Source organism: Lycium ferocissimum, chromosome 11, assembly GCF_029784015.1.
Source record: "Lycium ferocissimum isolate CSIRO_LF1 chromosome 11, AGI_CSIRO_Lferr_CH_V1, whole genome shotgun sequence".
NCBI classification, from domain to species: Eukaryota; Viridiplantae; Streptophyta; class Magnoliopsida; order Solanales; family Solanaceae; genus Lycium; species Lycium ferocissimum.
Window position 1 is genome coordinate 52,037,210 of NC_081352.1, and position 22,017 is coordinate 52,059,226.

Genomic DNA, 22,017 nt, shown 5'->3' on the forward strand with positions numbered 1-22,017 from the left:
TGCTACTATCTATTATTTCTTGTACTTCGATTATCTTATTTATCTGCAATTGTTATTGCTCTATTTTTTTCCATACTATTTTATCATGGCTTTTTCGCTTCCATTAGTTTCATTTTCATACTGATTTGAATTGCTTGTCCTTATCTGACCTTTTTTCGTCATGTTTTCTCTTGAGCCGAGGGTCTTTCGGAAATAGCCTCCTTACCTTTCGAGGTAGGGGTAAGGTCTAGGCGTGGGCATGGTATGGTAGATACCGATTACCATACCGAAATTGAAATTTTTTATGCCCCGATTTTGGTATTGTGGTATTTGGTATGCATTTTTAAAAAGTTTGGTGTTCGGTATTCATAACGAAAATACCGAATACCATACCGAAGTATTTAATTACATATACAATTCATATATCTTACTATCATGATACTAACAAATATATAAACTAGTATTATTAGAAAACTAATTGTTTAAATGTTGGAACTTTGACTACTCTATTTTGATTTAAATGTCTTTTTTGTGTAATTGATTTACGAAGGGGATTGCTTGTACTTTCTTTTGAATATTTTTACATGTGTAAGGTATTTAGTACATAATAATTGAGACATTTCTTAAGTAGCGGAAGTCATAATTCTCCACGATATGAGTATGTGTAAGTCGAAGTCGGACAAACTGTGGTACCGATTTATCGTATCGTAAAATACCGAAACCAAACTTTAAAATACCGAAACATACCGAATTAATTTGGTACGGTAATGGTATAGTATTTTTAGAAACTGAAAACCGAAGTTACCATACCAAAGTTTCAACTACCGTACCATGCCTACCCCTAGTAAGATCTGCATACACTTTATCCTCCCCCGACCCTACATTGTGGGATTTCACTGGGTATGTTGTTGTTGGTGTACTTATTATACAAGAGGTACAAAAGATATACAAAGGGCTACATATTGATATATCGAAAATTTACATGAGGGATACATGAATTGAGTCGTCTTTAACCTCGAGTTTGAATATGAAAATATGTTCAAATTTGCCTTAAATTATCTCCAACACCTTAAAAATTGATTTCAAGCTCCTTCTGATGTTACCAACAAAATACGATATCACCTAATCGAAAAAAAAATCACAATTACACAAACCAAAAAGTTTGAACCAAGCTTCAATTGTCTTTACTTCTGTACATACCATGGCGATAGTTTTGACAATGTTCTATATAATTTTTCCTCTCGAAAAGAGGAGTGTAGAAATTTCTTGATTTGTTGGGAAAAGTGCATTTTTGGAATTTGGGATTTAAGGAAACACCTTCACCGTCACCAAGAAAAACGATTTTTCAAATCATCACTTCTTCTAAAGATTGAATAACCTGAGAACTCGTCATGTAAGATTTGATGTAGGTATCACAGAGTTTGTTGTTAGGCCGGACAGTAAATTGAGGATTTGAATTTAGAATTAGGCTTTTGGTGCTTGGCTATAGGTTGCCAATTTTGTTGTCAAATTTGGTTAGACCTTGATAATGAAGAAATTATATGGTTTTACCGGTCATTAATTTTTTCCCTTCAAATGGATTGTTTGCCTTTCAAAATCGGACTTATGTCGTGTAGGGCATAAATTCTTTAAGGGCGCGAGACATAACTTGTTAGTAGGCAGGACAATAAATTGAGGATTTGAATTTAGGATTAGGGTTTTGTTATTTGACTATCATTTGCCAATTTTCTTGTCAAATTTTGTTGGAGCTTGCTAATGACAACAAAGTGGGTCCTCAGTGACAATCATATCGGGTCATTTGCACCTTTCCCTATTTTGTGTTGGTCTTTAATTTTTGGCCCTCAAGACAAATATTTTTTTCACATGGCATAAGTTTATATTTTTGCTTCCTAATATTTCACAAGTTATGCAGGAACCTTAAAGAAATTACACCTCGCTAGGCATAAAATTCTATTTTGAAGGACAAAAATTAAAATCAGCTCATTAAAAGGCCAAAAATTAAATTCCAGTCCATTTGAAGGATAGTACAATTTCTTCATTATAGAATATCTCCCGTTGGTATATTTATGCCATTTTCTCGAGTTATAAAACCCAAGCCCAAAAGCCCAGAACAACTACTTAGGGTCTCATTTTCTGCCCTCCTCTCTCCCAATATATAAACAACAGAAAAACCTAGCTCCGCTTCCATCCTTCTTCACTCCCCGTATCTCAACCAGCCCCAAAAAATGGTAAAATTCTTGAAACCAAACAAAGCCGTAGTTGTCCTGCAAGGCAAATACGCAGGTCGTAAAGCAGTAATCGTACGTGCCTTTGATGATGGTACACGTGACAGACCATACGGACATTGTTTAGTCGCAGGTGTAGCAAAATACCCGAAAAAGGTTATCCGTAAAGACTCTGCTAAAAAACAAGCAAAGAAATCACGTGTTAAGACATTTATTAAGGTTGTTAATTATACACATATTATGCCAACACGTTATACATTGGATGTTGATTTGAAGGAAAGTGTTACTGTTGATTGTCTTCAGAGTAGAGATAAGAAGGTTAGTGCTGCTAAAGATGTCAAGGCTAAGTTTGAAGAGAGGTTTAAGACTGGCAAGAATAGATGGTTTTTTACTAAGCTTAGGTTTTGAAGTGGGTTGGTTTTACTGTTGGGTATTTTGATTTTCTGTTTTGGTTATTTTGAGGATCTTGGTTTTGTTTTATTTTGTGGAAACAGTGTTGGATTTGAAATGGTAGATCTCGTTTTATGTTTAGTTATTATTCGCATTGCTAATGTGTTCTATTTATAGATATATGCTTTTACAAGTGCTTAATATTGCAATTGTTATGATGGAAATAAAAATCACTACTCGTTATCCATTTATTATTCACAAATCCCAAATCATCAGTATAATTTTTGGTAACAAATCAAGATTATTATAGACAGTTACCTGTTTCACTGAGTATGTTGTTATATAGACAGCTACCTGTTGCTATATATAGATATTTGCTATTTACATTGCAATTATTATGATGGAAATCGACTTCACTACTCGTTTTCGATTTTACTAGGAGTGGTGGGTATGTATCTGTGTATTGTGATTATTATAGACAAATCCTGAATTGTTAGTATAATTTTTGATAATTAGTGCATCAGTGAATAGTAACAAATTAAGATTGTTATAGAGGGGAGGTCGCTGATTATGGTACATATTAGTAGGTAGTTGAGCGGTGTCTAGCTTTTGGTAGAGATTAGGCTTGGTGGTAGTATGGAGCACTGTGTATTAGCCTTATCCTTGTATTCTTACTTTTTTGATATTTATTACCATATGTTGTTTGCTGTGTTTCGCTCTTAGTGTTCTTTCCCGAATGCTTTGTGCTGCTTTCCGTATTAGTTGTCTATTTGGGTTTGGTGCACTTGAGCCGAGGGTCTTTCGGAAATATCCTCTTTTAGGAAATAACCTCTCTACCTCCACGAGGTAGGTCTAATTCCTGCGTATACCCTACCCTTCCCAGACCCCACTTGTGGGATTACACTGGGTATGTTGTGTTTGTTGTTGTTGTTGACAGTTACCTGTTTGTATGTTTATAGGTCATTTTAATATAATAATGAAAAGCACAGACACTGTCATTGTAAAGAACCCGAACTGGTAATGTCAATTGCTTTCTGAGGCGTTGCGTGCATTGGTCTGTTAATATCCAGTGGACGTGTCAAGGGAAGCATATATTAATGTCAATCCCAACTCGTTTAGTGATTTCACTTTTCAGTGAACAAGTTTCTTATCAAGTTTGCTTGATAGTTGGATTGCGACATGTAACTATCAGAAAAGAGGTCAATTGGGAACGTTCCTGCCAAGATAGAACCTTGTTCTTTTTTTTTGGTTTATGAAAATGTGGTTGCTTCATATGGTGAACTCTCTCTTAAATTGAAGTGAGGGATGTTCAAGTTTCCGAAGCATAAATGAATAGTCAGTATTAAACAGCATGGTGTAATTTCAATTGCATCTTGCTACCTGTCTCCTGCCACATTATATATTGCCATTTCTAAGTTTTAGGATGCCCTGTAGTAGATCTTTAGAAGTAATGGTTTAGGTATTTTCTGCTTCCTAATATTGTTGAATGCAATTCAGTTGTTTCCATATTTACTTCTAAATTATAGTAAGTGCAGTTTACTCTTAGTTTAAACTTCTTATAGAATACTAAGAGGAGATTGGTAGAGAGACAAGTTCATTATTTGGCCCTCAGTTATTATCACTACATGGTCATTTAATAGAAGTTTATGCATGGTATGGGATGCATTAGTAATTTGTGCTAGGCTGTCATTGGTTTTTCTTGCTTGCTGTTTAGTGAGTTCGCTAATTTGATTAAGGGATGTCTAGATGTACTTTTACTATTCAAGCGATGCATATATGTGTTTTGACTATTTATAAAAGGATTTGACATGTGTAGAGTTTTACTATATAACTTTTGTACAATAACAGGTTACTAATTTCACTTTTATGGAATAACATGTATCTTATCTTTCATATGATCCGATAATCTATAAATCTTTTACGCTTGTGGTCTTTAAAAGTTAAAACTCTTAGTGAAATGATAACAAATATAAGCTTGTAAACTCTCTTCCTGCTAATTCATCCAATGCTTATAACATTAGAGGGAGTTCTCTTTCTCATATCATTTTAGCGTCGTATAGCCCATCGTCAGAATTTTTCTACACCTGTGGGCATTTAACAATGAAAAATGTTTATGGCTTTATCAAAAAAATTACTATAATGTATTTGTAGTGAAACTTTGTTTTTCAATTATCTAAAGAACTGTTTAATCAAGTAGATTACTCCTTTATTATGCTCTATGTTATGCATATTCTCGTTAATTGTAAAATTCATACCCAATGAGCAGTTTCCTTGCTATGATAGTGAGCATAGTGCCAACTGCCAAGTTGATTTATTAAAGTACAATAATCCAAAGGTTCAGAAATTCCCACTTTTTTCCAGTCCGAAAGCTAACGCGAGTGTCGTGAAAGCAAGTAGCCCGAAAGTTTTGGATTGCTCAGAGTTTGTGTTTCATTAGCAGCATTCTACTATTCATTTTCCACTATTGTAGGCCCTCAAAATGTTTTTGCAGAATTCATGGGCCGTTGATCTAAATTTTCTCCATCGCATTGACTGACCTTTAGACCCGTGATCTTAGATTCCCGAGATGGGTGGTTATTGTATACATGGTGATGTGAAACTTGATACGTGGCGTGATGGTAGCAAGGCATGTGGCAATAGAGGTAGAAGTGTCTACCGAGTCAATACGGACAACTTCGGTTATACTCGGAGCAAACCCTTAGTGGTTGTTTAGTAGTTAGCCAAAATTATATTGGGATTATAATCTCGGGATTAATTTATCTCACTTCTTGGGATTATTTTATCTCATCTGGGAGATGGGATAAAATAATCTCAGGATAAGTGGGATAAGGTGGGATAAGGTTTCATTTTGTATTATGTTTGGTAGGAGGTATAAATTTATCTCTGGATAAATTTGGATAAATTTATACCGCCTACCAAACACGGTACAAAAAATTAGTGCTGGGATATCCCAGCCTATACCATGCACCAAACGACCCCTTAAAGATAGAATTGCATCGGAACATCAATAGGTCGGGTTATTAACAAGAGCAGCGAATTGCGTTGACGTTACTCAACCGGACCAGATCCGAGGTAAGCGTTACGATTGGCATTAAGAGTAGCATTTATGGCTCATTATTAGCCATTATTAGATAATTAATCACAGCTTAAGGGCTGCTGCCTGTGCTATAAAAACGGGCATAACATTCATATTGGGGGGATAATTCTGAATACGAACAATCACTATTTTTATGCAAATAATAATACAACATGCCTATTTCATTCTTTTGCCTTGTTATTTCAACGGATCAATTGTGCTCGCCAAGGCTAAGTGTTTTTTCAGAGTTGTCCTCATCGAAGGATTCCTCCGAAGCTCATACGGTCCAGGCTTGTTTTACAATTTTCTTGCTTTATGTTTACTTGATTTCACTGTCAATTGTAATTTACTTATTCTTATTTCTAACAAATAAATTCACATATCCTTTAAACCACTAACAAATTCAACTGTATTTTTTTTTATTGGTAAACAGTTTGGCGCCCACCGTGGGGCTAAGGATAATAGTGGTGATTTGTTCAAAACTCGCTTATTTCTTTTGAGGTTTTTGTGAATAGGTGAACGTTTATCAAAAATGTCTGGAAGTCAAGAACATAACGACGCTAACAATAATAACAACATAGTCGACAATGAAGCCCCGGCCTTCAATCCAGCGACTGGTGAAACCGGGAATTGACAAATTGCTTTGCCTTAAGGGTCCAGAAAGAATAACGACGAGGATGAAGCAGAGAATGGGGTACGAGTAGCCAGGTCAGATTTGGACAGGATATTTGATATGCTAGAGAAGCAACAACAGGTGATTACACGGTTGCAGGAAAAGGGCAACAAAGCAAATGAAAACGACGTGGCACACACTGAAGGTCGAGGTGATGGGAATGGCAGAGATTCAGAAACAAATGAGTCTCGGAGGTTTTGAAATTGCTCCAGGATCTTAATAGCTGTATGGAACGGAATGAAAAGAAGGTAGATATTTTCAATTCACGGGTAGATCAAATTCCTAGAGCACCCCCGATCCTAAAGGGACCGGATTCAAAGAAGTACATACAGTTTCCATTTCCCCCAAGTACTGCTCCGAAGTTAATCCCTAAGGGCTCGTTTGGTATGATGGATAAAAAAAAATAGTCCTGGGATAAAATTTAGTGCCGCCTTATCCCACGTTTGGTTGGAATAAAAACTCGAGATAACTAATCCCGGCATTAGTTATTAGTGTTTTTTTATCTTACCTTGAGGGTGGAATAACTAATCTCGGAATTAGTTATCCCGGGATAAGTAGTTTCCAACCAAATGAGCCCTAAAAGGTTCAAGATGCCGGATCTTTCGAAATATGATGGGACTACGGATCCGCGGAAGCATGTGACAACGTACACATGCGCAGTCAAAGGCAATGATATGCAGCCAGATGAAATTGAGTCTGTTATGCTAAAAAAGTTTGGTGAAACGTTTGCTAAAGGAGCAATGACTTGGTACACTCAGTTACTTGAACATTCTATTACTTCTTTTGAAATGCTTGCAGATGCGCTCATTAAGGCTCATGTCGAAGCAAAAAAAGTTGAACCGAGGAAGGCCAATATATTCAGAATAGCCCAGAAAGATGATGAGCTGTTACGGGAATTCTTGATGAGATTTCAAAAGGAACGGATGCTCCTTCCCGCAGTACCAGACGAATGGGCGGCTGAAGCCTTCACTAAAGGTTTAAATCCAAGAAGTTCTAATGCGTCACTGAAATTGAAGGAAAACTTGCTAGAGTTTCCAGTAGTGACATTGGCGGATGTGCATAACTGGTATGAGTCAAAGATCCGGGTGGAAGATGATCAATTCGAATTCCGAAGGTGGTCTATTGGAAGAATCAAGTGATGTGACAAGTCGAAAAGAATAGACCTAAAGACATTAAAGGATAGATATCAGCATTATGGAGCTCCGAAGCGATCAAACTTCCGATCAGATCGATGGCAGAATAACCGTCCTTTCTCATCTAAGAGGGGTGGTAGCGACAAGCGTTACGATCGCAGGCCTTCAAGCAGAGGTTTACAAAACAAAATTGGTGTTGGGAATTCATTTTCTAATAATGTAGAAAATCCCAGGTTGTACGAATATAATTTCAATATAGATGCAGCTGAGTTGGTATTAGCAATTGGTCGCGTCGAAGGTGCCAGATTCCTAAAAGATATCTGAACAGACCCTAACCTAAGGGATCGGAAGTTGATATGTGCATTCCATCAAACACACGGTCATCGGGCGTAAGATTCTTTGTCATTTGAGGGATGAAGTAGCTCGACTATTAAAGGAAGGGCACTTGAGGGAATTCCTAAGTGATCGGGCTAAAGCGAATTACGACAAAAATAAAGACGCAAATAACCCTGTGGAGCCGATTAAACCTCAACATGTTATTAACATGATTATTGGGGGAGCGGATGGTACAAAAACTACCATCGTGGCTTCAAAGAAAATGAAAGTGTTAGTAACTCGAGAGGAAAGATCCTGAGACTACTTGCGAGATGAAGCAATCACATTTAATCATGAAGATGCGGAGGATGTCGCCTATCTGCATAATTTCGCGTTGGTGATTACTGTAAATATTAATGATTTTCTGGTTAAACGTATTTTGATTGATCCAGGTAGCTCGGTCAATATAATCCAATGGAGGGTGGTAGAGCAGAAGGCTTTGCTAGATCAAATTGTTCCAGCAATACGACTTCTGAATAATTTCAATATGGCGATTGAAACAACAAGAGGTGAAATCATTCTACTAGTTCATGCAACCGAAATGGTTCGACAAATGAAGTTTTATGTCATAGCTGGTGTGATGAGGTACAACGCGTTATTCGGTAGGCCATGGATACATGATATGGAGCCTGTGCCGTCAACTCTGCATATGACGCTGAAGTTTCCTACTCCGAAGGAATTAAACAAATTCGAGGAGACCAACTTGCAGCTGAGGAAATGTTTACAGTTGAGGAAACACCGAACTTTGGCTTCTTAATACTCTGGCAGACTCTTGGGAAACTCTTCGAGTGTCTTTGACTAATTCTGCTCCCAGTGATGGTGTAACTATAGAATATGCTAAGAGTGGTGTTTTGAATGAAGAGATGAGAAGAAGATCTCAAGCTTCGCCTTCTTCAGCTTCACACTCCGATGTTTTGGTTATTGAAGACCAGGGGGAAGCAATTTCAGAGGTCAAAATGACAGAGGCAAAAGTAGAAGCAAGTTAAGATCCTCTAGGTACAAGAATCTTACATGGGACTATTGTCACTTGAAAAGGCACACCAAGAAACATTGCTACATGGGACTATCTTCTTGTTGCTTGTAGTAAAAATGATATCTTGTTTGTGATGAGTTTACTTGGTTTGTGGATTCAGGTGCCACTTTTCATGTCACACCAAAGAAGGAATTATTTTCTTCTTATACCCCAGATAATTTTGGAATGTTACGAATGGGCAATGATAATGAGGTTGAGGAATTTGGCATTGGGACAGTTTGCTTGAAAGGTAAGAATCGTTTGAGGTTGGTTCTTAACAATGTCAAGTATGCTCTAGATGTTCGTTTGAATTTAATTTCTGTAGGAAAGCTTAATGATGAGGGTTATGATCAAATCGTTGGTGGTGGCCAGTGGAGCTTCTTAGAGGTTCAATGATTGTGGCTTGAGGTAACAAGATATCTGACTTGTACTTATTTCAGGGCACCATTTGTAGTGACTCAGTAAATTTGGTGGAGAATGATACTTCATCAGAGTTATGACATAGAAGGCTGAGCCATATAAGCGAGAAAGAGATTGATAATTTGGCTAAGAAGAACTTGCTTTTTGGAGTGAAACAAGCAAAGTTAAAGAGATGTGTTCATTGCTTAGCCGGGAAACAGAAAAGAGTTTCTTTTCAGAGTCATTCGCCTTCAAGAAAGCTTGATTTGCTGGAGTTGGTACATTCTCATTTGCATGGTCGTTTTAAAGTAAGCTCTCGTGGTGGTGCACTTTACTTTGTGACTTTTATTGATGATCATCCTCACAAACTTTGGGTATTTCCTTTAAAGTCCAAGGATCAAGTACTTGATGTGTTCAAGACTTTTCAGGCCTTGGTTGAGAAATAGATAGGGAAGAAACTAAAATACATTCACTCAGACAATGATGGTGAATGCATTGGTCCTTTTGATAATTATTGCTGACAGCAAGGTATTCGGTATTAGAAAACTCCTCCAAAGACTCCTCAGTTAAATGATTTAGCAGAGAGGATGAACAGAACTCTAGTTGAGAGGGTTAGATGTTTGCTTTCAGATTCTAAGTTGCCAGATTCATTTTGGGCGGAAAGCATATCTGTTGCTTATGTTATCAATTTATATCCTCCTGTTGCTTTGGATGGTGATGTCCCTGACAAAGTTTGGTTTGGTAAGGATGTCTCTTATGTAGAGTCTTCGGGTGTAAGGCTTTTTGTGCATGTTCCTAAGGATGAGAGGTCAAAGCTGGAAGTTAAAACTAGGCAGTGTGTCTTCATTGGTTATGGTCAAGACGAATTTGGCTATTGTTTCTATGATCCAGTTGAGAAAAAACTTGTTAGAAGCCGTGATGTTGTGTTCTTTGATGACCAGACAATTGAAGATTTTGACAAAGCTAAGAAGGTTGATTCTCAGAGTAATGAGAGCTTAGTTGATATTGACCTAGTTCTTGTGACTATAGCACCTGAAGAAAATCTTCAAAATAATGAAGATCAAGTTGATAATGAAGATAATAATCATGTTCAGAATGACCAGCATGATGTTGTTGATGCTCCAGTGGAAGATGATGTGGTGGCAGCGACTAGCTGTTATTGATGCTCTAGGGAGTTCTCTCAGAAGATCTACTATAGAGAAAGTACTTTCATCTCGTTATTCTCCCAATGAGTTTGTACACTTGACTGACCGGAGAGAACCTGAATGTTTTGATGAGGCCATGGATAGTGAAGAAAAAGAAAGGTTGTTTGATGCTATGCAAAATGATATTAAATCGTTGCATGATAATCATAAATTTGATCTGATTAAGCTTCCTCGAGACAGAAAAGCTTTGAAAAACAAGTGGGTTTTCAGGGTGAAACATGAAGATGGTAACCCAGTTCCATGGTACAAGGCTAGATTGGTTGTCAAGAGCTTTAATCAGAAAAAGGGAGTTGATTTTTATGAAATCCTTTCTCCAGTTGTGAAGATGTCATCTATTCGGGTTATTCTGGGCTTTCTTTGCAAGTCTAGATTTAGAGGTTGAACAAATGGATGTTTGGCTTTTCTCCATGGTGACTTAGATGAAGAAATTTATATGGAGCAGCCAAAAGGTTTTGAAGTCAAGGGTAAAGAGTTTTATGTTTGCAAATTGAAGAAGAGCTTTTACGGTTTGAAACAAGGCCCATGCAATGGTACAAGAAGTTTGGTTCCTTTATGAGTCAACAGGGCTTCAAGAAGACTTCTTCAGATTATTGTGTTTATGTGCAAAAATTCTCTAATGGTGACTTTATCATTCTATTGCTTTATGTTGATGACATGCTTGTTGTTGGTCATAATGCTTGCAGAATTCAGAAGTTGAAGTAAGAGTTGAATGAGTCTTTTGCTATGAAAGACTTGGGACCAACAAGGCAGATTCTTGGCATGCAGATTGTTCGTGACAGAAAGGCCAAGAAGTTGTGGTTATCACAAGAGAAGTACGTTCAGAAAGTACTTCGCAGGTTCAAAATGGACAGAGCTAAGGTTGTTAGGACACCTTTAGCTATGCACTTCAAATTGAGCACGAAGCAGTGTTCTTCCAGTGATGATGAGAAGGAAGGTATGAAAGAAGTTCCTCATGCTTCAGTCGTTGGCAGTTTGATATATGCGATGATTTGTACAAGACCAACTATTGTCCATGTTGTTAGTATTGTTAGCCGTTTTCTTTCTAATCCAGGAAGAGAGCATTGGAATGTTGTGAAGTGGATTATGAGATATCTTTGTGCCACTTCTAGTTTGAGTTTGTGTTTTGGGACAGGGAAGCCTATTCTTTGTGGTTATACTGATTCAGATATGGCCGGTGATGTTGATACTTGCAAGTCTATTTCAGGCTACTTGATTACTTATGCAGGGGGAGTTGTGTCTTGTCAATTTAGATTGCAAAAATGTGTCGCTCTACTACGGAAAATTTGAGCTTATTCTTTGCCGATTGAAGCTTGTAAAGATTGCTTCTGGATGAAGAGATTTATGGAGGAACTTGGCTTTGCTCAAGAGAGGTATGTGCTTTATTGCGACAGTCAAAGTGCTATCATCTTGGCAAGAACTTTACATTTCATGGTAGGTCGAAACATATTGATGTGAGATACCATTGGATTCGTGATGTGCTGCATTCTAAGTTGCTTGAACTTGAGAAGATTCACACGGAGGATAATGGATCCGACATGATGACTAAATCTTTGCCAAGAGGGAAGTTTGAGGATTCTTTGCTCGATTCGGGATGGTTGCCTTCTCCACATAGTCGGGAGGAGGAGAATTGTTAGGCTTTTGGGCATTTTTCCTTCCTATGTGGATAAATAAAATACCATTTGATCCTAACCCACATATCATTTTAGCCCACATATATATAGACTTGAGTGGTCTGATTTTTAGGGTTGGTCACAACAAAGAGGAAAAAGAAAGAGGCAACCAAGTGAGAGAAATAGAGTTTTTGTCTTTGCTGAAAATTCTGTGCGACCAGCTTTGTTTTTTTGACGATCCTCGTTGATCTAACCGTTGGATTTGATTAAAATTTTACCTGAGTCACTACAACAAAATATGCTTTTAGCGGCAATTAATTTGCGGCAATAACTTACTTGCCACTAATTATATTCTAGAATCAATTATTACCGGCAATACCAAACTTCAGTCCTAACAATAAATGCCGCTAAAGGCTTTACTGACGTTGGATCTAATGACATTAACCAATTGCCAGTAAATGTTTTTGGGGCAATAACTATTGCCGCTAAAAGGAAAATATATTGCCACTAAAAGCCTCTTTTAGTGTAGTGAGTGTTCAAAACACATTGTTCTTCGATCTAAACGGTGGAGATCGATTTTGATGGTTTGTAGCAGCAGTTTTCGAGCAGTGAACAGTAGATCTGTTTTTGGTGATTTCTCTTTTTTCTTCAATTGTATTGTTGTTGCTATTGTTGTTCCGCATTTGGCATTCATATTGTAGCCATTTTGGAGAACTTTGTAACCCTCATTTGATATAGTGGAGCTTTGGACCCGTGGATGTTTCCTCTTCACCTTGAAGGGGTTTTACCACGTAAATTTGGTATCTCTTGCATTCGATTTATTGTGCTTGCTTTGATATCTTGTTGTTGGTATAGTTGTTGTCCGAATTTTCATTTGTTTAGTGTTTATTGCCTTCTCTTGACTCTAATAGTGTTGGAAGTTGACTTGGGTAATTCTTCTGCTGTTTCCTTGTCGTGTAATTTGGTATTTGCTTGTTTGTTCCCAACATGAAGGGCATCAAGTAGAGAAAAATCAAGTAATTGAACAGCAAGGTAAGATGCTGTCGCTATTCTTCTTTATAAGCTCGTTTGACCATTGTAGACGTGTTTTTAGTCGAAACTCACAGGATAGCGATCGGAAGCCGTGAGTTCAAGTTTTATTCGTTGTTTTAGTTGTTCTTTTGGACTGTTTTGAATGGTAAAATGACATTTACAAAAACAGAAAGTATTAATTTTTTGTTCTTGAACTATATGTGTTTTTTTTTTTTTTTATAGATATCTTCTGCAAAACACAGAGTTTGATTATGCATCCAAGTCCCTAGAATTCTTGAACTTGAAACCAAAACTTAAAATGATGTGTAAGTTTGTGTGTAAACCAAACATATTGTTTCGATTTCTTCAACAACAAATGCGGCAAAACTTTCGCTGATCTCATGATTTTAATTTTTTTTTTTTTTTTTTTTTTTTTGCTTTTTCTTTTTTCTGTAAAGCAATTATTATTTAATAAAAGCGATTATAACTAAAGATTTTATTCATTTTTATTTGAGTCTGTCTAAAATTGAAAAGGATATTATAACACATCGAAAGAAAAATGTTCATTGGTGTTTTACTCCCGTACAAGCAGTGCCGCCCTCTTAGATGCTCTCTAAACCGAAAAGTTGTAGAAGAGACATAAATTAATAGTAATTTCATAGGTTGCCATTGTTAGTTTTTATGACAATATAATATCACTAATACTAACAGTTATTATAGTACTTAAATATATAGTACTTAAAAATTTAAGATTTGGATAACTACTTCGTGAAAAAGAAAAAACAAAACTCTCTTAATGCTTAATAAAGTAAGAGAATAACTTTTCTTGTTTAAAACGAAAATCCAAGCAAATAAAAAGGAGAGTGAAACTGTTAAAACTGTTGCTTTGCGTACAAGTTCTTTTAATTTTCTAATTGAATTTTTAATCCTAGTACATAGCAGGTATATTCAAGAATTAACTTTTATAAATTCAATCTATCATATTTTTAGTGTTGAACCGTTGTATTTACCCTAGCTATTTGTTGCAATTTTAATGAGTTTTTATGCAAAATTTATACCTTGCAATCCAATACTAAAAATCACTATTTTCCCACTAAAAATGTTCAGTGGTTATTCCCTAAATAGTAGTGTTTTCACATCTGAAAATTAAGAAGTTTCAGCATTTCAATGGAAATATGTTTCCCATTGAATTGGTTCGGAATAATAAAGTGGGAAAATCATTTTTTATAACACAAATTTTTTACTGAATATGGATGGAAAAAGACTTATGTTAATTTCTAGAAGTGGATTCAGATAAACGATATATACTAATAGTATTACATTCACCTCTATTGCATGGAGACAACGAGAAGAGAAAGGGAAAAAAAAAAATGAGAATTGAATTCACATAAATTAATACGAGAGATTTCCACGGATATCACTACAAGTTTATTTACAAGGTGGGGCAAAGGTGTAAATATACCCCTCAACTTTGCGATTTATAGCAGATATGCCCTTCCGTTAAAAGAATGGTGTATATATACTCTTACGGTTATAAAATGATGCAGATATTCTCCTGCCCTTACACAAATAGTGCAAATATACCCTTTTTTGCTAGGGGAATTTTTTTAAAAAAATCATTTAGCTTATTTTTTAATAAAAATAAATGTCATGTGGCTTTAGAAAAAAAGTCTACTCATTTTTTTGAGTAGACATATTTTTCTAATGCCACATGGTAAATTTTTCTGGTAGGTCGGGTCTGGTTCATTTTAAAAAATATTTCCGTGGCTTTTAAAAAAAAAAGTCTACGCATTTTTTTTAACGAACCAGTCCCGATTCACCAGGGAAAAAAATTATCATGTTGTTTGGAAAATATGTCTATTCAAAAAAATGGGTAGACTTTTTTCAAAGCCACGTGATTTTTTTTTTAATAAAAAAATAAACTAAATGATTTTTTTTTAAAATTCCGTCAGCAAAAGGGGTATATTTGCATTATTTTGTAATGGTAGGGGATATTTACACCACTTTTATAACGGGAGCTATATCTGCTCTAAATCGCAAAATGAAGGGATATTTGAACCTTTTTCTCTGCAAGGTGTGATGTTTGGTGTGCAAAGTGAGGTATAGAACTGCACGCAATGGATCTTTCCTTTCTTCTCTGTCTTAAAGTATTTAGGTAAAAAATTGAATTGCTAAATGGTGTCATGAATACTAATCTACAGAGAACCTATAGAAGAAAGAGAAACTAAGTCAGACGCACGTCCGATTGATAAAATTTACAAATTGCTAAATGCTAGTCAAATAAGCAAGCAACTAGACATTGCTATGATGACGAAATGATCATCACATCAACCTAACAGGTCGTAACTCGTAACGAAAAAAACAAAAAAGCAAATAAGTAAAAAGACGCATCAATATCTACGGATTGGGCTCCTCTCAATTTCTCATCTCTCTATTTTTTTCAAATTCTATCTTAGATTAGAGATACATGGTATGGATCAGAATTAATATCTAAGATTTAGTTCACTAAAGCAAGATTCTAACCATGATTTATATAATTAATAATTTATTCATTAATATATTAAAATATTTTCTCTCTCTTCCTATTTTAATATTCCATTTTTTCCAATTATGACAATTCTTTAATGTTGATATTTTTCGGAATATAGACAACTCTTTCGAAAATATGCAATTACCAATTGAATAATGGAGTCTATATATGTGAATTAGTAAGCATCATAATTGGAAAAAAATGAAAAATATCACCAATTGAAGAATGGGTTCTATTTCTGCGTAGGGAAAAAAATTAAGAGGGAAAAATAATCGGGTAAAGGAGAAAAGATATTTTCTTTGCGTAGGAAAAGTAAAATAGGAAGAGAGAGAAAATAGTTTTAATATATTTATGGATAAGTTATTAATTATGTAAATCATGGTTAGGGCATCGCTTTAGTCAATTAAATCTTAGCCATTAATTCTAATCCATGTCATGTGTTTCAAATCCAAGGTAGAAGTTGGGGAAAATGGAGAGGAGCCCAATCCAATATCTACATAGTTAGTATGGGTAGTTTTTTCAAAATTTATTTTCTTATGGTGGATACGTAAGCAGAAAATATTATCTCTAAAGTATTATATATAATTTACGCAACTATTATGGATGTAAAGGTTGTGGGGAGGAGCAGGGGTTGGGGTTGGGGGATGAGAGCATAGGTGGAGGCCAAGGTGGGAAGAGATAATTAACTTGAAATGTACTTATGGAATTAATTTTTCTTAGTTTTACAAGAAAAGTCATTTTCATAATTTTTTAGACTTTAATTTTTCTAAAAATATATTTTATAACATGTTGACCTACCAAACGTGAAAAATATAAAAAATATTTTCTAATAATGTATCTTCCTTCGTACCAAACACACCCTATATTGGATTCCCAAACAAATCCTCGAGAATCTCAGGAATGATTAAACCGGAGACTTGCACTAGAGTACTATTCAAGCCTTACTTTTTATCTTGGGTAAAAGTTACAGTGACAAATAAGTCCAAGCAACATGGGGTATTGAAGCTACAAGGAGTAACTTGATAACTACTGTGTAAGTTTCTTTGCAAAATATATCAGTAGAAAAAAGATGAAGCTAATTCCTTAAAAGTCACTCATGTTTTGATAATTACTTTTTAATATCATTTTTTTTTTTTAGGATTAGAATATCATTCAGCTATTCCCATTTTTCTCAAAAAATACTAAACATTACAAAACCTCTTTCTCTCTTAGTTGGCATGTCATGTCACATTCAAATTTTATTTTTTAATAATAAATTTATGGAATAATTTCAAAGACCTCTCTCCAAATTTATCTTGATAACATTTAGTTCCCTTGTGCTTTGAGATATTTACACTAACATCACTTATTTCAATTTTTGTAACCAAACTTGTTTAAATAATTAAAAATCTATATATTTCAAATAAACCCTTTTATAACTTAATTATGTAAACAATGTTTCGTAACAGTTCTCTCCCCTAAAATTGCTAGGATTGTTATATTAATAGTTAGGCTAAAAATTTAAAACTATCTTATATCTAAATAAGAAATCCTAAATTCTAGTGTTAATGTAATATTGCTATGAGAAATCCCAAATTCTAGTGTTACGGTTATATTTCTCTTTGTTCTTATAATCATGTTATTAATAACAATATTTGGGCTAAAAGGAGCACATCACACATTTAGTATTTAGAGGGTGAGATGAATAATCTATTTTTTAAATTCTTGCAGTTGTATAACTGTAATAAATTTTATATTAATTTTTTTGGTAGAAGGAGCATAATTATATCTACGAAAAAGGGTTGGAAACTGTATATACAGCGTCAGACTTTAAAAATAATTAATGAAGCAGCATGAAGTCCTAGTCTTTTGAATCAATTTTCATATCACAGTTGTTGAATTTCATATTTTAGTGTTCGAGATTAAAATTTTCAAGCACAAAAAAAAGAAAAAAAGAAAAAAGAAAAAACCAACACGTTACCTATAAAATTAGATAGTTATAAATTAGAAAAAAAGCGTACAATCAATATGAAACTATTATCGTCAAAAGTTTAAACATTATAAATAAGGTTACAAAAGGGTATATTAGCAACATAAATAATTTTTAGTATTTAAAATTAGTTTGATTACAAAAGAATAAAAATAAGGGAAGCTAGTTAAAGGAAACTAAGTATTAGGCAAATTTGGAGGAAGGTTTTTGAAATTATTTCATAAGTTTATTATTAAAAAAAAAAATTGAATGTTACATGGCATGCCAACTAAGAGAGAAAGAGGGTTTTGTAATGTTTAGTATTTTTTGAGAAAAATGGGGTTAGTTGAGTGATATTCTAATTCTAAAAGAAACAACAGTAATATTAGGAGGTAGTTCTCAAAACATGAGTGACCTTTTAGGGAATTAACTCAAAAACATACTTGAGTCTTGACAAACTATAAAAGTTTGAGAAAAAATATTTCATTAACATATTGACCTACCAAACGTGAAAAATATTAAAAATATTTTCTAATAATGTATCTTCCTTCGTACCAAACACACCCTATATTGGATTCCCCCACATTTCCCAAACAAATCCTCGAGAATCTTAAGAATGATTAAACAGGAGACTTGCACTAGAGTACTATTCAAGCCTTACTTTTTATCTTCGGTAAAAATAACAGTGGCAGATAAGTCCAAGCAACATAGGGTATTGAAGCTACAAGGAGTAACATGATAACTACCGTATAAGTTCCTCTGCAAAGTATATCAGTAGAAAAACATACTTGAGTTGAGTCTTGACAAACTAGTACAAGTATTTCTTTACAAGATTTTCAAGAAGCTTATATTATTCCTAATTGGGGTTCCTCAGTTGCCAACATTAGGGCGAGTTATATGATCCGAGAGGTCATGATTCAGTTGAACCCCCCTTGTGAGGAAAAATATATTAGCAAATAATATAAAACAGTTTTGTATATATAATTATTAAATTCCTTAGTATAAAATACACTTTTGAGTGTAGCAATAAAACTGACTTAAAAATTGCTTAGCACGGTTCAAAACTTCAGTTAGTCCGTCTCCAATCTATTGTTCAAATCTGAATTTGGCAAATTAAATTTCTACACTCGAAATTCTGTTCTTAATTCTGTTATGTATTTTTTAATAAAAATGAACCTTTCACTAACATTTTAGTTTCTTGTATTTCCTAAATGAAGATAACTACCGCCGTCTCAAAATACTTGTCGTCCTTATTAAAAATATCAGTCTTAATGTTATGAGTTCACATACCAAAAAAAAAAAAAAAAAAAAAAATTTGCCTTGTGCTTATAAACATTTACTAACGTTTGGAAATAACAAGTGCACTAATTGCTTCTAGCCTTTACTCCATTGCACTTTTTATAAAGAGAGTAAAATATCAAAACACCATCCTTATTAAAACACGACAAGTATTTAGAGGGTAACTATTATCTGAAATTAATTAAATTGACCATAAAATCAATCTAGAACACCTAAAAATCATGGGACAAAACAGAGAGAGAGGCAGAGAATATTATATTCCAAGGAAACTATGTTTTTTCCCTTGGAACATCTAAATATATTTTACGTTATGATAATGATATACTACTAATACTCGTATAGTATTTTATGTTCTCGGAAAGATTCAAACACTAAAGTACAAAACCTCTCACTTCAATGTTTCTTTTACAAACATCGATAATTCCAAAAAGTCATCAACCTTTTTCCCACAAATCCCCCCCTTTGTATTATCACTACCCCTTCTTCCTTACCACTCATTTTTTTCTACTGCCAATTAATTCTTACATTCTCAGCCATGTTCTTTATCTGACAAAATATACAGTACAACTCATAACAATAGTATAGTGATCATGCTACAAAGTCCCATTAATACTTACACAAATAACCCTTCTTCTTCATCATCTTCTTCCATGTCTTCCAAACGCTCCCTTGTTGAAGAAGATCCAGTAATTACAAAACGGCCCCGCAACTTTTCAGAAGGCGAAGAACAAGAAGTAGTCCGCGTTGATGACGCGGACTCTATTGGTCTTCGCCTTCTAGGGTTGTTGCTACAATGCGCTGAGTGCGTAGCAACAGAAAACCTCGGCGAAGCGGGCAATTTATTGCCCGAAATCGCCGAGCTTTCTTCGCCTTACGGCTCTTCAGCCGAGAGAGTCGCCGCGTACTTTGCGGAAGCTCTCTCGGCTAGGATCATCAGCTGTCACCTCCGATTTTACTCTCCTCTCAACCTCAAATCCCTAACCCTAACGCATTCGCAAAAGCTATTCACCGCTTTGCAATCGTACAACACGATTAGCCCTCTCATCAAATTCTCTCACTACACCGCCAATCAGGCCATATATCAGGCACTGGAGGGCGAAGATCACGTCCACGTCATCGATCTCGACATCATGCAAGGTCTTCAGTGGCCTGGATTGTTCCAGATTCTAACAAGTCGACCGAAGAAACTGCATTCATTTAAGATCACTGGGATTGGATCGTCAATGGAGTTGCTGGAATCGACGGGCAGGCGACTCACCGAGTTTGCTAACTCGTTCGGGCTGCCCTTCGAGTTTAAACCGGTCGAGGGCAAAATCGGAAATATCACTGACCTGAGTCAACTCGGTGTGAAAGTAGGGGAAACTACTGTAGTTAATTGGATGCATCATTGTCTTTATGATATAACTGGGAGTGATTTAGGGACGTTCAGATTGTTGACTTTGTTAAGGCCCAAATTGATCACGACCGTTGAACAAGATTTGGGTCATGGAGGTAATTTTTTGGGCAGGTTTGTTGAGGCATTGCATTATTATTCAGCTTTGTTTGATGCATTAGGGGATGGATTGAGTGAAGAGAGTGTAGAGAGGCATATGGTGGAACAGCAATTGTTTGGTAGTGAAATTAGGAATATTGTAGCTGTTGGTGGGCCCAAGAGGACTGGTGAGGTGCCTGTGGAGAGATGGGGTGATGAGTTGAAACGGGTCGGATTTTTACCCGTTTCGTTATCGGGTACCCCCGCTGCACAAGCTAGTTTGTTGCTAGGGATGTTTCCAAGAGGGTATACTTTGGTTGAGGAAAATGGGTGTTTGAAGTTGGGTTGGAAGGATTTGTCTTTGTTGACTGCTTCTGCATGGCAACCCTGCGACTAAAGGACAGTTCAATGCACAAAGCGTTTTGCGTTTGTAGGGTTCGGAAAATGACTTCACCTTCAAGAACGGTGATGTAAACAGTCTAATCTAATGCAAGTATCAGTGGTTGGTGCGATTAAAATGTTTTTTGTTCGATTTGAACCGTTAAATCATGTTATGACGTTGTCCTAAAAGAAATTGGACGTACTAATAAGTGAACTGCTCCTGTTCACTTTGGTCTTAATTCTGAGGTGACCACACATGTATTTGTCTCATTCTTGAAATTATTCTTTTTAAGAAACAATTGCAATGTATCAAAGAAGATTTTGTCCTTTTTCTTTATGAAATAATTGCAATGTGGACTGTGGAAGATTCTCCTCTGTTACCTAATAGAATCGCTCAGGAGCAGCTCCTTGCTATTTCGGGATTCAATTAAAACAAATTGTTGCAAGTAGAATTTGGTTTTGGGAACAGTGACATGGTATGTGCGAGTATTTTAAAGGTAGATATAAAGGTATAAAGGTAGGGAATGATACATCAATTGGTGCGATCAGGAAAGTAGTATAACAGAAAAAGTGATGTAAAAGTTATGTAGTTGGCTCTAATTGACTTTCTTAAGGGATGTGTCCTATTCTAAAGATTTATTTATTTTGAAATGGAGGGAGTAGATAATATCGCCAAAGCATATCATCAAATTTGACTGCGAAGGAAGAAAAAGATATATAGAGGAGATAATGTTATTCACAGAGTCTGATGGTTGAATGCAGACGGTGCCATCAATTATCCTTAAAACACTTTATTGATCGGTGTTAAGAGAGTGAAGTAACATAATTTTCACATGGCGATTAGTATCCTTTGTAAATGCCGACAATAATTGTGACACGTTATAGAAAAAAATTAAGTCAATACTTTTTTCAATCAGATAAGTCCCAATTCGTAACCTCGTTATCGTTCAGGCCCTTGCAAATCTGGAATTTATTAAAACTAATTGTCAGATTATATGGTTAATACTTAATCGGAGTAAGACTGTAAGAGTGAAACGGTTGCTGCGAAATAAGTTTAGTATGCGTATATATCAAAGTAAGGAATCCTACGCTCCCTTACTTAGAGGTAACACTCGGTGAAAACTGATGTGAAAGTTGAGTGTGTTTCACTTGTCTATGGTCAATCTCAAGTATAAAACAAAGTTATAACACAAATGGAAAAAAACAAAAAGAAACAAGAACAATTTCAGAATTTTCATTTCCACGGCGAATTATACTCTACAAGTTTCGTCCACTAAAAGCACATTTTTTTACCATTAAC

General features: G+C 35.3%; 2 protein-coding genes and 1 non-coding gene across 3 annotated transcripts; all 3 read left to right on the top strand.

Annotated features, from left to right (window-relative positions):
* The first annotated feature begins 2,104 nt into the window (after positions 1–2,104).
* On the top strand, positions 2,105–2,755 carry LOC132036861 (large ribosomal subunit protein eL27x-like). Its single transcript, XM_059427257.1, has one exon. The coding sequence runs from the start codon at positions 2,205–2,207 to the stop codon at positions 2,610–2,612; it is 408 nt and encodes a 135-aa protein (XP_059283240.1). The 5' UTR covers positions 2,105–2,204; the 3' UTR covers positions 2,613–2,755.
* A 1,102-nt stretch (positions 2,756–3,857) lies between these two features.
* On the top strand, positions 3,858–3,992 carry LOC132038814 (small nucleolar RNA snoR137). The gene has a single exon (XR_009410289.1). It is a non-coding gene; the product is annotated as a small nucleolar RNA snoR137 (small nucleolar RNA).
* A 15,247-nt stretch (positions 3,993–19,239) lies between these two features.
* LOC132036870 (scarecrow-like protein 23) lies at positions 19,240–21,082 on the top strand. Its single transcript, XM_059427270.1, has one exon. The coding sequence runs from the start codon at positions 19,456–19,458 to the stop codon at positions 20,731–20,733; it is 1,278 nt and encodes a 425-aa protein (XP_059283253.1). The 5' UTR covers positions 19,240–19,455; the 3' UTR covers positions 20,734–21,082.
* Positions 21,083–22,017: the final 935 nt, after the last annotated feature.

Coding starts and splice junctions, on each gene's coding strand:
- LOC132036861 (XM_059427257.1), top strand. CDS start 2,205: ATGGTAAAATTCTTGAAACCAAACAAAGCCGTAGTTGTCCTGCAAGGC.
- LOC132036870 (XM_059427270.1), top strand. CDS start 19,456: ATGCTACAAAGTCCCATTAATACTTACACAAATAACCCTTCTTCTTCA.